Genomic DNA, 17,253 nt, shown 5'->3' with positions numbered 1-17,253 from the left:
TTTTTTAGCTTTTCTTTTGTGAAAAGAACAGTTTTCTTCGTTTGTTTGGTTTAAAAAAAACAATTTTTTTTACGTGTTTATAGTTTTTCCAATGTCAGATCATGTTGTTGCTGGAGATGAACTTGAGTTGGAAGGAATTTCGTTGATGAAATGGCGCTGATGGTTCATAACCAAATTAAGGCATTGTCAAGCAGATTGTCTTCTGTATGTTTTCGTTGATAATAACAGTTCACAAGGGTAGACAAGCTTATTCTATTATCTACCAATCGTTTTCGCTGTGAAATGAATGATACCTGAAGGAATTCCAACACTGAACAACTTCAGACTGTAACTATCTACATCTCGGTCAAGAGGTGTTAATGGAACCTCTCCTGAAGGGAATTGTGAATGTCGAAGAAGCATGACTGATTCTCAATCAATCTGTTCGCCTATCAAATCTAGACCGACCAGAAGAAATGAGATCCCTTGGAACAGGAGGAAGTAGAAATGAATTCCCTGGGCCGATAGCAAGCTGCGAGCAGCTGCAGTTAAGAGAAGGAACGCAAGAGCCAACTCCTTCCGGTAAATCCTGTTATGCTTGCGTTTCGACTCCTTTTTTGGGTCGAAATCTTCTTCCTGTACTATGGATTCAAGATTGGGCATGGAGGAACCTCGTTGCTGCTTGGGCTGCTCCTTTGTGAGAGACATAAGATCACCCTCAGACGAGCGACCAGACTTCTTCGTGACCACCCACTCATAGGCACTCCCAAGCTGGAAGAGACCCGAGATCATAGCATTGAACTTGGTCACGGACATTGTGTTCTCGAAGAGAAGGTAAGGGACGATGAACGGGAAGGATTTGGGTTCAGGGAGAATGTTGAGTAAGGACATGACTGCGGGGATGTAACAGATAACCCATGCAGGGAGCTGTGCCTCTGGGACGAACATGGTTAGCGGCAGAATGATGCAGAACAGCGTGAAGGAATAGAAAGGTAATACGAGCTTTCGGAGAAGGAAAAACAGAAATATCAAGTTAGATTTCTTCCAGAACCCAATCTGAAAATCAAAACAACATGTATTAGTTCTTCAGAGACAAAGAACACGATGCATCAAACATATAAAGCTTTTTCATGTATTGCTTCACAAAATATGTACCTTAGATCTGATAATGTCAGGCAAGCAAAGCCTGAAGAGCTGCATAGGGCCGGAGTGCCACCGATGCTGCTGCTTCCTGTAAGCTTCGTAGGACTCGGGCAACTCACATTGGCACTGAATTGAGAATTCAAACAGGAGAGAGAGAGTAACAATCGACATCGATACTGTGAGCAAAAGAAACAAAGGGTGATTCAAAATCCTTTCCGCACCTCCACATCATTAAGGTAGATGAACTTCCATCCCTTCAGGTGAGCTCGCACCGCAATGTCCATGTCCTCGACGGTGGTCCTCTCCAACCACCCTCCTGAATCCTCCAGTGCCTTAATCCTCCAAACTCCGGCAGTTCCATTGAACCCAAAAAAGTTGAGGAAGACCCCATTCACCTGCTGCTCCACCTCAAAGTGGAAGCACAGATTAATGTTCTGAAGCCTGGTTAGCAAGTTCTCACTTTTATTCACGAACGACCATCTTGCCTGTACCAGTCCCAGCTGGTCGTTGTCCTGTAAACGACAATTACAGATGAATTTGAGTTTCAATGTTTAGGAGACATCAATCAAATCTTAGATTTGGTTATGGAGCAAAGGTTATGGAATCCTCAGTCCTGCACACCTGGAAATGAGGCACCGTGCGCTTCAAGAAGTCCGGTGCGGGTTGGAAGTCAGCGTCAAAGATGGTGACGAACTCATAATCCTTGACATAGCTACAATTCATGGCTGACTTGAGATTGCCGGCCTTGTAACCATCTCGAAGAACACGGTGTCGGTACAAGATCGGGGCTCCATTCTGCTTCCACTTCTCCACCTCCTCCCTGATCAAAGCCTGCGTCACGGGGTCGTTGGAATCGTCCAACACCTGAACCAGCATTTTGGACCTTGGCCAGTCCAAATTGCACACTGCAGCGATCGATTGCTGATACACCTACAAATAGCAAACGGAAATGGAAAAGATGACAGATTTAGGTGATGATTCCCGAAATCTGAACAGCAAAAGACCCGAGGTTTATGCAAAGCTTACCTCTTTCTCGTTGCACATTGGTATCTGGACCAGAACCATGGGGTGGTAGTCGCCACTGCCGGACTCGAGATCCTTGGAGTCTCCAATGGCGCTCTTGGGAACTGGCTTGATGCCTTTGAAGCGGATCCAGAAGCAGCCAAGGCAGAGGATTAGGCGGTCGGCGCTCTGGATGAGGAAGAGAATGATGCAGGCGTCGGCAAGGAACTGAAGTGGCGGGGCGATATAGTCTACCCGGAAGCTTATCCAACTAGCGTAGAAATCTAAGAGGTCGGGGAGACCGAAGTACAAGGGAAGAACCAGGCGCCGCATCTCCGCCGCGCTCAAATGCCAGCCTTTGAGGTACGCCGCAACTTCGAAGGCGAGCAAGGCAAGAGAGAGCCAAAGGAACACCTTTATGAAGGAGTAGAACCGAGAGCGCAGCACGGGGCTTTCCTCCGGCGGGGAGGCGAGGGCTTCAGAGTCCGTCCGCCCGGACGCGACCCGGCGGCGCACGACGGACGCGAGCCTGACGACGGCAGAGGAGAGCTGGGCGAGGCAGCCCGCGGCGCGGTGGGCCTTGAGAAGCAGTACCCAGGTGACCTGCTTCGCGTTCTTCCCCCGGGCGCCCTTCTTCCGCGGAGCCACAGTGGGGAACTGGTACTCCTCGTCGTCGTCAAGGGAGGAAATCTCAGAGATGGACCAGTTAGGATTTTCCATCTTGACGATCACCGGCGTCCCCCTTTGGGCCTCGGTGTCCCACCAGGTGAACAGCGGCGCCATTACCTACACCACACTCAAAGCGCGATCAAGATCCCACCTTTTCGCTAAATCCGGCGCCGCGGACCGATTCCGGACAAGAACCAGAGCGGTCAGGGGTAGAAAAGATGGTTCCCGCTGCAATGCGGCGCTCTCCGGCGCCGAGAGCAAAAGACAAGGAGGGAGTAGTGGGAGATTCAAAAGGGAGGAAGCAAGGGATTCTTAAAGGCGAGATCTAGCTGAGTGTGGGAACAGATTACAGGTTGGAGGAGATAAAGAGGCCGCCGCGCTGCTTCCCGCAATAAGAAGAGCACGATAAAGGCACCGGAAGATGCGGATTTTGCGACAGCTGAACACGTTCCCGCAGCGATAAGGAAGAACGAGGAGAAGACGACAAATAAAATAATAATAATTGCTGCATGTTCGCAGAGTTTAATTACGCGAGACACGGTTTGAATTATTTAATCGCGTAATTAGAAGAATAAATTTTAAAAAAAACAGATTTCACTTTGCCCCCTAAAATATTCAAAATCTCTGCCGGCGACTCGGCGGTCGGGTCCGCCACCGTCCCGGTTCGGCAGGCGGCCTGTCGGATCGTCGTCGTCTTCGTCGTTTACTTTTGTCGATTCGGTGATTTTCTTTTTTTTTTTTTTTGTTTTCTTCCATTTTTTTCGCATTAAATTAGGAAATGAATCATGACATTTGGAGTTAATGCCCTCCCACTTCGCCGAAACTTACGCATGTTGATACATTTGGGCATCGGTTTGTTTCGAATCCAATTTTGTTGTTTACTTGTTGGCTACTTTAAGGTGATTCCACTTAATTCTAATAATGAAGAAATTGTCTTTCAAGTTGGAGGATAGTAAGTTGGCATGATAGATTAGATATTGATTGATATCGAAATCTTGTATGGAAACCAGCTCACAACACAAATTTGACTTTGCTGCCTATTTCTTCTTCTGTATTAACAATTTAGAAACGATCTTATATCAGAAAACCCCTTAAAAGATTTTTTTGAAGGCACGATACTACTATGTATAAGAGCCTATTATCGCAATATCTGTCAACAACTACATGTTGTTAAGAGGACTCGAACTCGGAGCTTACCACTTGTTCGACAGATATGCTATTTCGGCATGGAGACAACACCATGTGGCAAACATGGAGACATATGTGATATCGTGCCTTCAAAAAATCATGTTTTCGAGTTCTCTTAACAACATATCGTTATTGACTGAGGTGTTGTTTCAGAGGTGCCTTCAAAAAATCTCTTAAGGAATTTTCTAATATGGGACCTAGCTGAGTTGGTGAACTTCAGAAAAAGACAAGGGTTCGGATCCTTTGTCGTGATATTTACCTAAATGACCAATGGAGGAAGATTTCATCTTTTACAAAAAAAAAAAAAAAAAAAAAAACTTCTTCAGATTGTATGGATTACTTTGAGGTATATGGATTACTTTGAGGTGGTATATAAACATGGAGGATTCAATGCTTCTTCATCATGAGAAAGTTTGATCACTTCAGTTAGACCAAAGTTAAGTAGTGGAATCATGCTTTGGGTCGAAACTATTTTCATGTCTGTCTTCCCTATGGTATAGGTAAGACAACTCATGGCAACCGCGAAGATGAGACAATTATGGTCGTCTCGGGCCACTTCTCTACTCGGAGTTGTTTAGACAAGCCGCATCAACATGACCAGTTGAAACAGTTCGCAAAGTTGCTATGGATCTTTGTTAAACTCTTTCTAACAATTCTTTCAAAAGGTTTTCTAAAAAGATCAGATACAAACTAACAAAGATGAGATCTCATGTTTTTATCTCGTCTACTGATTTCTGCTAGGCACTTACAGAGAGAACAGAGAAGATATCTAACTGCAAATAAATTGTCTTAGGTATTCATTACACTGATAAGAAGCTCGAAATTCTTGCAGTAAATTCAGGGGTTTACCAGTTATGCACAGGTGTAATCTCTAGGCTTTCCCTTCTTCTTAGCATGCTAGTGCTTTCTTCCTGCACTGCTACACAAGCAAAAGTTCTTCCATTCCATTAACACAATAAGTAACATTCTCACAAAAGGGCCTAATTTTCTAGCAAAAAAGTGCAAAGGATTTCAATTATGAAAAAGATCATGTATGTCGACGGTAAAAAATATAATTTACTGAAGCTACTTAATGAGTCTAACTAGGATGAGACTCGGAAAATATCAACCCAAAGTAAATGATACATGAAAGTCGATATGAGAGGAATGGACCAATAGTAAATGCGAACAACTATTTGCTGATACACATCTTAAGTTAATCTCTTAGTTGAACTATGGAATTTAAATGAAAATGTAGCTTGCATAAAGCATGTTGGTTTTAGACCTAGAAATAAGAACATCTTCTCACCAAAGAAACAAGTTCTGCTCACTTGTATATCCATAAGCTCAATTTGCCCAAATATTCAGATGAAAAATAAGAAGGAAAAAAAACATGTTCCTCTAAAGCTACTTTCATCAACACCTGGATCTTATCTAGAGATGTGCTGTGGGGAATGCTTGGCATGAACCCAATACATATAAAATGCTTACATAGAGCAAAAGCAAACCTGAAGGAGCAACACAAGTAGAAGAAAGCGCAGTCTAGTAACTTATATCTTTTACATGACAAAACCCCTACCATTTTCCATCCCACATGAACGATAGTCTGCAGCCTCTTGCTTTATGTTCTTTACATTGCTTTGGATGTCGGTAAGGTCGACGGAACAATTCATGAATCTTTAGCTGAATGGCCATCCACTACATCTCCGTTGTCGTTTGCAGTGAGAGAAACACTAAGAGAGTTTTTCCACATTCTCTAGTGCAGAAGTTGTGTTTGACTTGTTATGCTTATCCTCAAATATACTTTTTAAGCTGGAGTCAGCTTCAGCTGGGCTCTGCAAAGACATCGTGGTATTTTGAGCATTACCTATGCTCCTCTTAGGTGTTTCATCAGCAAGCGATGGAGGATTATTCGTTTTGACAGTTTCGTTTGCATTAGTAGCCAGTGGTGACACAATTTGTAGCTTCACTTGAATATCTGATGCACCTTCTGTAAGAAGGTTGCCCTCCTGCTTTGTCTGATTGATGGGAGAAATTTCTTGCTCCATTTTTGTAACAGAAGATCCACTTGCAGTTAGGCTATCGTTACGATTAGTGACTTTTTCTAGGGTGATAACATCAGTGATAGTGGAATTATTATCCTCATTGGTGGCATTACTCCTGCCAATTTTACCTTCTGTATCCACATCCTTCTCATTGTTCTTCTGTTGCTCCTCGTCCACACCGATATCACTAATTTCTGTTCCATTCACTTGGTCCTGGCGAACAGAACTAGAAGCATCATCATTTCTGTAACTTTTTTCATGTGCATCCTGGGTAGAATCATCCTCAGGGTCCTGGTCATCCAGGAACTCAGCCTCCTCGATTTGATCATCTTTTTCTTCTTCATTTACAGTATCATCTCCATCCTCAGCTTCCTCATCCCCCCTCTCTTGCTCATCCTGCTCATCTTCTTGCTCATTATCTAGCTCATCGATTCCATCTTCCGGGATATCTTTGGCTTCTTCATCATCCATTCCTCTATGAGATTCTCCATCTTCACCTCTATCAATTTCTTCAGTTTCTTTATCCTTATCACTGACTTTATCATGAGTAAAGATTCTCTGGTCGTGTGGGAGGGCTTTCCGGCCAAGACCTACAAATTCTGAATCGATGTCGATGGCATTGTCTAAGATTCTTGGTTTGCTTGGTAATCCCTTCTTCTTGTCATAAGAATGCTTCAGCTGATAAAGCAGCCAGAAGAACATAACAGTCAAGATGCAAATCTGAAGGACATTTTTTATCCTTAGCCCTTTGCTCCTTTGATTCCTAATAGAAGCTTGTCTCATCATGATGACCGACACCAACGATGGCTTCAGGCTTCCGATTTCAGAATAACCCAAATCACAATCAGCTACCCAGTTGGTGCCTGTCCAACGCCCTTGAATCTGAACCAGAACAATCCCAAATAAAAACCAAGGCGAAAAATCACCAGGAGGACTAAAATCGCTGCATCTAAATCTTGGTAGGAGAAAAAGGGAAACTCTAGCATGATACCTCAAAGTATTAAAAAACCATCAGAGAAGCAAGAAAAATCGCACCTTTTTTTGACATTTTTGACAAAACAAGAGAAATATAGCCCCAGATCGATCAGATCACACCTTATCACACCTTACTCATCCAAAAAAACAAAGAAGAAAAATTCATTACTACAAGTAGCATACAAGCCGAGCAAAACAGAAAAAAAAATAAGACGATCTTACTTCACGAGCTACCGCCACCCACAATCCCTAAGCAACATAACTTCAAGCTAAATGAAGAAGCACTCTCCGAATGAAGAGCGTGAGCGAGATACCTCACCTGAATTAGAACTTCTCCATCCCTGCAGGGATTAGGTCGGCACGATCGGTGGGGGAGAGCTGGAGAGGGCAATAGGGCTCCCTGCTACAGTAGGTTTAGAGGACGGAGAGAGAGAGAGAAAGTGTGTGCGTTGTAATGGCACTGCCAGACCAAAGGTCCGGGATTTTGTTTATTATTTTTTTCTGACAAATTTTCAAATTGACTCCGTACTTTTATCTTATTCTTAAAAAGTAACATAGTTTTGAAAAATTACTCTCTCTGTCATTCAAGGGAGTAAAATAATAATAAATTCAGGATGCTGTTAAAAGGAGATAAATCCTGGGGGGGTTAGTTAAAAAGTTTTCCAATTATTTAATGTCCGACGGTGGGTCCTACTTTACTTTCCCATTCAAGTGTGAGGTAGAGTGGAATACGAGTGGTGTGAATTTGGGCATAGGAAGTCTGCGTCCCTCATCAATATTGAATGAACACCGGCGATCAGTACTTCGTCCAGCTCTCGTCAACGTCCAAGAACATGGCGACGAAGAAGAAGGAAGGAACAGCCTTTGAAGAAGACAATCTTTATGACATCAGATCTCGAGTATTAGATCGTCTTGGTGGAGAGCATCGTGATGAGAGAGTTGTTGGATCAGTTTTGTTTGGGTTTATCAGAATTCAGGAACAGGGGTTAGCGTGGAGTGCAGGCGCCATTGTTGTGCCATGAATTTAAAGCATCTCAAACGATTGAAAGTAGTCGGAACAAGTCTTTAACAACAAAAAAGTTAGAATGTCGATTGCGAGACGATTTTTACAGTGCGTTCCTTTTGAGAGAAGCCCCCCCTCACACTGGCTCGGCTCTTTCTGATGAAGACTTCTAGCTTCAAAAACGCCCAGAAGACTTGTTACTGCTGATCCATGAGTGAACAAGCCGAGGAGGAGATGATAGAAGATGGTACTTTCACTGTGTTGTTGTCGTGTTGTGGTCACCGCAGCAAGTCCGGTGCGCTCAGCTCTTTCCTCAGCCTGTGCGAGAAAAGCCGGCAGGCGTCCATGCTGAGGTCGACGGCGGCGGCGAGCGCAACGAACACCGCCGCGTCCTCCGTGTACTCGATGTGCTGCGCACCCACTTCCACCGTCGGCCGCCCACCCCGCCCCTCCCCCGCCACCGTCACTGACATCACAAAACCGCGGTAGCTCGTGAAACGGTTGCTGGCGTCAGCTGTGGCCGATTTGCCGGTTGCGCCAGTTAGGTCGATGACGAACTGGCCTCCCTTGATGGTGCTGACGGTGGACTCGGCCAGGTTGATGCTGGCTCCCATGTTGGCGTCTGGGAGAAGCTCGAAGCGGTACCCGAGGCTGTCGCCGGCACCGGCGCCGCCGCGCTCGCGCCAGGCCTCGAGGCGCCCCCACGGCGTCCAGGTGCCGTCCCCCGGGCGGAGCACGAGCCACGCGCCGGGGTGGGAGCGGTTCACTCGGTCGGTTCCCGGAGTGGCCACGAAGGGGGTTACCATGGAAGCGAGAGCCACGGGAGAGCCGGAGAGGTCGTGGACCGTCACCGACCATCCCTTCCGCTCCTTCCCCGGTCGCTCCCGCTCCGACCCGAACGACGAAAACCACTTCCTGGTGCTACGTGACTCCGAAATCGCCGCACTGCAACCAGTTGCGATGAACCAAGAAATCAAAAATTAAATTTTGAAGGAAACCCTGGGACAGGGCTCCGATAATGGAAGAGGCGAGCGGCGGCGAAAACCTGGAGCATATGTTGCGGTCGACGGCATTGCGGCAGCTAAATTTGCAGGTGAACACGGGTTGCTTCATGTTGCCCTCTACCTGCAAAACCTGCGGGCTACATTCCGGCACGCCGTCGAACTCGAACACAAATCGAGGATCAGGCTCGGCCTTCACCGTCAGATGCAGCTGAGCCTCTGATGACCAGGAGGAGGACGACGAAGGGGTGCCCTTGCCGATCCATGCCCTCTTCTTACCAATGGCGACCCACCCGCTGTGGAACTCCGTCGCCCCGCTCGCCCCGCCGACCTTTGCGATACCCTTCAAATCCAACCGCATCCTGAACTTGCCCACGAGATTCCCGGGGCTCCACCGGAAGGAACTCCCTTGCGCGCCGGTGTAGATGGAGACCTTGAGCTTCGCGCGGCTAGCGGAGGAGGCGAAAAGCGACGACTTTCCAGCGATTCGGTCAAGGTCATCCTTTGATAGGTGGAACCGAGCGGCGACGGGAGCCGAGTTGTCTGCGATGGAGGTTTCGCCAGAAGCGAGGATAGGAACGTCGGCAATCTGGTGAGGGAACTTGCCAAGACTGATCTGTGCGAAGCAGGGGGAGGCAGGGGGCGCCGGCGGCACAGGAACCTTCAGCGCCAGGTTGCCGACGATGACCCGGACGAAGGGGCACCGGTCCATGTAACCGTCGTCTTCTTCGTCGCGACAGAGCATCAGAGAGCGAGAAGGTTAAAAGAGAATGGAATGGAAGAGCGTTAAAGAAGGACAACGAGAGACAGGCTGGCGATAGCTTCGCACTTGATTTAGACCATTTAATAGCTGAATTGTTGGGAAATTAACACAAAAATATTATATATTTATAGTACTTTTTTTTCTTTCAAAATTGTTTGTTTAATAATTATAAATTAGTTAAATTATTTATTATAAACTTTAAAATTGTACAATATAGTTTTTAAGTCACGTAGCATGATGCACGGAAAAAACTCAGAATTTGTGAGAAAGAAGATAATGTTATTCTATTTTTCAAATTATCAGGATAAAAATATAATATTTTTAAATAAAAATGGAAAAAAGAGAAAGAAACAATAAAGTATGGGTTAAAAAGATGCTTTTTATCTTTCTAAATATTCTAATTTCCAAAATTACTGATGCAAACAAAAGGTTCATGGCCGTTATTTTCCTCTTCTTCCAGATTGGAAAAGGCTCTGTCCGCACAATGTTCCTTCTTGCTCAACCTTTGATTGCCTAAAGCTTGTGATGCTTTTTGATATATGATCATAAACTTTGCTAGATTCCTGATCATAAAGCTAGGAATTCTGGGTGCACGTATGTGACGAAGGAATCGAGCTCATCAGGAAGCTTGATCAGTGTTCCGGTACAGTTTATTCCATTTGTAAAGCGAGAAGAATAAGCTGTCGTGTCGCCATGGCTGTCGCTCTGCTTCTCTCACTTGTGATGATACTGGTGCTCTTGCCTTTGCTTTCCTAAGCAGCTGATAACAATTAACATCTAGTCCAGTGAGTTCCTGCACGACGGCGACCGGCTGATCTGCCCTCCAAGCCTCTGTCATGCAGCGCGGAGAATCTTTGAGCTGGCCACGTACATGCCGGGGATGAAGGTGGGGCTGGATTTGAGGATGAAGGAGAACACACGCCTTGGACGAGCGAGAACGACCCGGCGCCGGGGAACTTCTCGCAGAGTATGGAAGCAGCGTGCGTCGATGGAGATCTTCATGTGGGACGGCGACCGGCCGCGGTGGCGTCCCAGGCGGTGGAATGGCCAGGTTTGCCACAGTACATCTACGGCTTCAAGCTGAAACAGCTTTGTCCAGGAAAAGAGGATGTACTTCTACTAGCTTCCACCGCTGCGTCCTCTCCTTGGACGGCGTCCAGCGGCACATGAACTCTCTCTCTCTCTGCGCAGCGCACATCTCTCTCTGTGTGCGCAATCTCTCTCTCTCTGTGGGACTTTTACGGCGTCTTCTAAATTTACGATGTCCTCGGGTTCCTCCTCTTTTTTCGACGTAGATCCTCCCGATGTGTGACTTTTATTGTTTCTTCTTCATCCTGTTCTCTGGTTCCTCCTCCTTTGTGTGCTCATTCTCTGTGGGCTGCCAATCTGTCAATCGAAGTATATCAGTAGAGGATTCCTACAATCAAATCAACAAAGGCTGAGATGTCCTGTACGAGAAAGCTAAAGAGTTAGAAGAAGAGGAGAAAATTAATTTTTCATAATTTTTTAAAATTTTATATAGCTATGGAGATAATTGTCACTTAAATCCTAGATAAATTACGTGGACGATCACAACCGAAAAGTTATCTATCAAGAACAAGTTATTGCGCAGGGGTCAATAGTTATTGGTCCGTCCTCCTGATATTATTTGATCGTTAGTCCAATGTTACTTAGCCTCACTTGGATCGATGTTTCACCAAGGACTATCGAAGGTTAAGGTCAAAGAGTCTGAATCAGGCTTCTTCATCATCTCGAAACTATTATGGTCGCATGGATAGAAGAGATTAGGACTTGATGGACTCTATTGTTATGTCGACCTAGCATGCACAAGGGCGGAGCCAGGTACAAACATAACTGGGCTCTAACCCAAGGGCCACTTCAAAATTTATTAGAATTTTAAAGAAAGAAAAATTATTTTGATTTTGACAGATAAATAAAATTATTATGCTATCAGCCCGAGGTTAATCTTTGTTATTTGTAGTTGAAAAAATTTAGCCCGGGCTAATTGTAAATTTGGGCTCCGCCATTGAGCATGCAGGACCATGATAAGACGATGATCTGATTAGATTCACCTAGATTGCATCAGACTCGTTAGACGTTCAAATCTTCTCCAGTAGAAGACTTGTTTTTCTGCCTCACCGCAATCTTCTCCAACTTGCATTCTTCTTTGTTGCAGTTGCATTTTTAAACAGTCTTGTTCCGGCTAAATACTACGGATGGTCAAGTCATCAGTCAACGAATAATCTGACATGCGCAATTTCATGACGAAGCTCGAAGGAGAAGTTGATAAGGACCTGAAATACATTTCAAAAAGACGTGAGAATGGTACCGAAGAGTCGCGGCAGATCACTCCAACGCTCAAATTAGTATTCCATAGAAAGAAAAATAGAAGTGTAGAAGAAGAAAATGACGAATATATGTAGTTGCTCAAATGGCCGAGCTTGAGCGCAAGAGACAGAGCGAGAGCCTCTTGTCCATACCTTAAGAAGGGTTTATATACTCACAATGTTTATTCTCGTCAACCTAAGAGAGATCATTGATTGGAACTTGAAGAGACCGACTATAACGATTGCAAACCTGAGATCTCGACGGGAGGCATCTGAGGGCCAACTCTATCAGTCTCGTAATCGCCCTACGGTGCGGCAATCGCTGATTATTCTTACCTTTTGACTTTATGCACAAGTACGAGGGTATTTAGGGGATCAGGTCTAATAATCTCGTAACTAACTGCCTTAACCCTTTGCAGGCACCGTATACTTGGGGGAATTTTGATAGTTTTTGTATAAGGTGGAGGGTGGCAGTCGAGATGTGATGGCTAAGACGAGATAGTCAAGACTGAGACAGTCGAGACTAAGACGACTGAGATTGGGATGGTTGCGATGAGACGATCGAGACTAAAACAGTCGAAATCAAGGCAGCCGAGACCAAGATATATAGCCGAGACCGAGACGGTCGAAATCGGGATGACCGAGACCGAAATTGTCGAGACTGAGATGGCCGAGACTGAGACAACCGAGATGAGACTTTGGGGGCGGATGACATTGCTTTGGAGGTTCAAGTGAGGTATAGGATTGAGCACAACTGAGCCCGAAGTACAATTCAAGCCGGATATGATAGCTATCTCACCCTCATAGAATAGTTTCTCTCGAGTTTATGTTAACTTGTCAAGTCAATCTGAAATCTAACCTTCGTTTGACTCTTGATCTTTATCCTAGAAGAAGTCACGTCAACTATGAAGGAATCCTGCAGGCTTGGACGCTTGACTCTCGGCAACATTAGTTTGTTGCTCTTCTATTAATTCTTCCCTCGAGCATTCAGTAACTGTCATACTCAATGCCATGCAGGCTTGGAGGCTTTGGAACGAAGGCATAGTGATGGAATTCATCGATATCCGTCATGAAGGAATCCTTTAACCCAACTTCTCTCAAATCATCCGTGAACAAATACATGAATCTAGCACTGCTACGCCTGCAAGATAGATCGAATGACCGGCGGAGCATGGAGTAGGTTGGTGGTCATGTTGCAGAGTGATTTCTGAAGGAAGAAGAAGTAGGGACTAACAAATTTAAGGACAAAGAAGAAGACTTGTGAAGCAAATAGGATTTTTTTGTATTGGACTTCTTGTTGCTACAACTCTCACACACTTCATTTATATTTATAGGGTTTTGGATGACATGAAAACAATAAGACATTAATGCATGAATTTATGAAGACGTACATGAATTCATGAAGAGGTGCTTGAGGTAAATTTGAATTTGGCTTCTTGTAGAAAAGAAGAGGCATTCAATTTGTAATTTACCTCTTGGAATTTGGTTTAATCCAACAATTTCATCGTGCCCGCTCGACCGAAGCAATCTACCTTCGCCACTGAGAGAAGATCTCGTGAAACTGCCTCATCATCCGAAGATAAAATCCATGATGTGTATTTGTCACTTTGCCCATCATTAGGATGAGTTTCCTAGAAATAGAATCAATCGCTTGTGTTTATGGAACACAAAATTGCATGGCTAGTGCTGACAGGAAAAGTAAAGCCATGAATTCTGAAAGAGCTAACAGAACCACATGCTCTTCGCTTGTATGACCAAGTTATAAAGTTGACTTGATCGTTGACGTCTAGATTCAGGGGCGGATCTAGGATCTTTGTTCAATGTAGGCAACAATATAATTATTAAAATAAAAAATATAAAATTTTATAATCATAAAGCATCACAAAATAATTATCTTACAATTTTTTGAATTATAACTTTCTTTACATAGACAGTAAGACTATCATTCATCCAATTATTATCCATTCGATCACACAATCTGTCTTTCATAATTCTTATGATAAAAAGCACTCTCTTTACGATCCTAGTCACAACTAGGAGTGCAAACTAATTGAATCGAGCCGAATAGTATGAAAATATTGATAGTTTGAGTTTGAGTTCGAGCTCGAAAAATATATGTGATAGTCGAATTTGATTCAAAGCTCGAAAATATAAATAATTTTGGCTTCAGCTTCGTTCGAAATAAAATTCGAGCTTGAGTTCGGTTCGAATTATTCGAACTTTGATTAGAGCAGAATCAAACTATAGTTCGAAATGATTTAAATTTGAGTCTCCTCCGGCAGATCTCCTCCTTAGCTACCCCTCCGGCCATTTTTGCTCCGGGGGCACAGTCTCCTCCGGCAGCTTCTAAAAGTTGATTTTAGGGCTTCCAAATTTGCATTTCTCTAGATATAACTAAGACTAATTTAGGGCTTGTTCACTGTGTGGCACACTAATTGGCGTTGCATGCTGTCATTTACCCACGTAAGGCCATTTCTTAGACCAAACGATCAGTAGGACATCCGGATGGTAATTCAGGGACCCGCGGTTCGATCCATAGCTACGGCGTATTTGCAGAAATTTTCCTCCAAATGATTTCGTCGAATAGATCCTCACTTGATTCGGCCGGAATCCGGCCGATTTCCGGCCGACAGTGGCCGTGAGTCGCGCAGGATATCATTTCTCTCTCTCTCTCTCTCTCTCTCTCTCTCTCTATATATATATATATATATATATATATATATATATATATATATATATATATATATATACACGGTGTGGCTATCCTGAGCACCGTTCGGTGAGCACCTGTGAGCACCGCCTGACGTGGCATTTTCCACGTGGAAATTCCATTCCTTCGCCGTGTAAAGCTCCTCCGCTCCGCTGCTCGCTCGATCCGCATCCAAAATTCGCCTCTTCGCAGCGCCGCTACGCTAGGGTTAGCCTCTCCGCGCGCCGACGCTAGCTCTTTTCTCTCCGGTTGCTCCCGCCTCTCCTCCGTGCTGCTTGCCTCCCCCCAAACTCTCCTCTTCGCAGCGGTGCTAGGGTTTACTCTCCGCGCGCTGACGCTGCTCGCCGCTCTTTTCTCTCCGCCGTTGCTCCCGCCTCTCCTCCGTGCTGCTTGCCTCCCCCCAAACTCTCCTCTTCGCAGCGGCGCTAGGGTTTCTCTCCGCGCGCCTCTCCTCCGTCGCTGCTCGCCGAAGCTGCTCCCGCCTCTCCTCGCGCTGCTCGCCGAAGCTGCTCCCGACCCTCTTCTTCCTCGACAAAGCCGAAGCTTCCGACCTCTTCTGTAAATCACATATGTTGCTTTGATGTTTCCCTAATTAGTTTAGGTCAACGTAGTATCCGGGAAGTTAGATTGACAATTTAGCGCCTGACTGACTTTTTTTTATCGTGGATGAGTGATGGATGAGAATGTTTGGTTAAACTTTAGTTTTCACTCCACTTGTTCTGTTTCTCGCAGAATTGTTCTGAAGTAACTAATGAATATTCATGTTAGATATATATGTCCGCAGAATCTGGAAAATGTTATGGAAACTAATCAAGAGTACATGTGTTTTGATAGTAAATTGATTTGATAACTTCTTCATATCTAATCTAGTTGCCAACGGGATAGCTGTCCTTTGCTCTAACAATTTTTTTGGTAGTGCCAACGACATCTTTGTTTCGCTTTATGTATTATCAAAATTCTAAATTAATTCTGTTTGAGTACCACAGACTAGAAGTGAAGGATTGTGACGAAATGGATAGGACATGGTTTTCTGCAGATGTTTTGTTTTTCTTTTTTCGCATTAAAGTTTTCCTGAAATACTGCTAGGGATATACATAGATCTGTAGGATCTTCAGTCTGGGTATTTTTGGCTGTCACAACACAAATTTTGTTTTCTGGAATGCCTTCTTCCTGAGCAAATGTGGTTTTAGGACATCTCATACATCACTTTCTTTCCGATTCAAATTATTATGCAATGGGCTAAATCACCAGATATTATATACTGTTCAAGTGGTTCTGCAACTTCTTGGCTGGAGCTTTATACAATTCCACATTCATTATTTATAATTTGCTTGGAATATCTTGTGCTTGATTTTTATGTTGGATTTACTATTTTGAATGAGAAAATTTGGATAGATCATATGGATGGATTTCTTAGCAATTCACAAGATTAACAGCTATCGGTCTACTTGTTAGGTTGGAGTTGTAAATCCAAATTTATACTCGTAGCAAGAATGGTAAGTCATTTCATTTTAATTTTGACTTAATATCTTGGTTATATAATAATTTGAATGTTTTTTGTAGGGAAAAACATATGTTGTTTTTGTTGGACATCAACCAGGTATATATGACACTTGGATAGAAGCTTCTAGTCAAGTTAATGGCTTTAAGGGCGCTATACATCAAAAATTCAAGAGCAGAGAGGAGGCAGAAAAAGCTTTTCAACGTCACATGAATAAAAATTCTACCCCCACTTCAGCTTCAGCTTCAGCTTCAGCTTCAGAAAGAAAACTATTGCGGTCACAACAAATATCTAAGTTGAAAGAAGCTTTGGAAGAAATACAACAACAATTAGATGCTCTTCAAATTAGTGATGAATATTAAATATATTGTATCAAGTTGTTGTAAACTGTTTCTGAAATTATGTTTGCACTGTTGTAGTATTCTGTTGAATCCAATGTGATTAGCATTTTAAAAAATGTTTGCACTGTTGCTCTTCAACAGCTTTTCTAGAATTTCTCTGTTCTTTGTAGATGTAAAGGTGAACTACGTTATATCCTTTCTGTTCCTTTACTTTGTGATTTGTGATTTGTGCACAAGTTGATAAGCTAAAGAATTGAGTAGTGCTTTTAACGACTGGTGTTGATGGAATCTCATCTCATTTCCTCACAGCTCATTATTATCGTTTCTCTGGACTGGAGATAGGAATGTGTGTGTTCATGGTGTGAGAAAACGATATAGCACTGATGCTGCCGCTAGAGTTGAATTTTCTGAAAAACTGGCTATATTGTCACATAGCACGAGCAATATATAGTACAAAATTCCCCCTAAATGTTTGAATGAAATCAAACATTAACGATAAGAACTAGGTGTTTAAGGATTTCACATGTAAACTTATAACAAGTCTTTGACCAGGACAGAATACCAACTTAATATCTCAGTTTTGTTGTTCACACCATTGAATCAACCAAGGCAGCTAATAGGATATTG

The 17,253-nt window shown here is 43.8% G+C and overlaps 3 protein-coding genes across 4 annotated transcripts; all 3 read right to left on the bottom strand.

The window, feature by feature from the left end:
* Window positions 1-49: 49 nt before the first annotated feature.
* LOC141820759 (putative xyloglucan glycosyltransferase 9) lies at window positions 50-3,182 on the bottom strand. The gene is made up of 5 exons (XM_074708124.1): window positions 2,149-3,182; window positions 1,744-2,052; window positions 1,344-1,634; window positions 1,135-1,248; window positions 50-1,035 (listed from the first exon to the last, which is right to left on the bottom strand). Exons 1-5 carry the CDS (start codon window positions 2,905-2,907, stop codon window positions 412-414), a joined length of 2,097 nt encoding a protein of 698 aa, XP_074564225.1. The 5' UTR covers window positions 2,908-3,182; the 3' UTR covers window positions 50-411.
* A 1,990-nt stretch (window positions 3,183-5,172) lies between these two features.
* On the bottom strand, window positions 5,173-7,421 carry LOC141821751 (uncharacterized). 2 transcript variants are annotated; one of them, XM_074709107.1, is made up of 3 exons: window positions 7,300-7,421; window positions 7,041-7,100; window positions 5,173-6,887 (listed from the first exon to the last, which is right to left on the bottom strand). In XM_074709107.1, the coding sequence occupies exon 3, from the start codon at window positions 6,789-6,791 to the stop codon at window positions 5,694-5,696; it is 1,098 nt and encodes a 365-aa protein (XP_074565208.1). In that variant the 5' UTR covers window positions 6,792-6,887; window positions 7,041-7,100; window positions 7,300-7,421; the 3' UTR covers window positions 5,173-5,693. The 2 variants fall into 2 exon arrangements, with proteins under 2 accessions (XP_074565208.1, XP_074565206.1); XM_074709105.1 differs by lacking the exon at window positions 7,041-7,100.
* Window positions 7,422-7,972: 551 nt separating this feature from the next.
* Window positions 7,973-9,770, bottom strand: LOC141820510 (uncharacterized). The gene is made up of 2 exons (XM_074707835.1): window positions 9,029-9,770; window positions 7,973-8,928 (listed from the first exon to the last, which is right to left on the bottom strand). Exons 1-2 carry the CDS (start codon window positions 9,727-9,729, stop codon window positions 8,262-8,264), a joined length of 1,368 nt encoding a protein of 455 aa, XP_074563936.1. The 5' UTR covers window positions 9,730-9,770; the 3' UTR covers window positions 7,973-8,261.
* Window positions 9,771-17,253: the final 7,483 nt, after the last annotated feature.

The sequence above is a fragment of the Curcuma longa genome, chromosome 2, assembly GCF_044706935.1.
Source record: "Curcuma longa cultivar G26 ecotype Majalengka, Jawa Barat chromosome 2, ITB_CL_G26_1.1, whole genome shotgun sequence".
Lineage (NCBI taxonomy): Eukaryota > Viridiplantae > Streptophyta > Magnoliopsida > Zingiberales > Zingiberaceae > Curcuma > Curcuma longa.
This window is presented reverse-complemented; position numbering and strand designations above follow the sequence as displayed.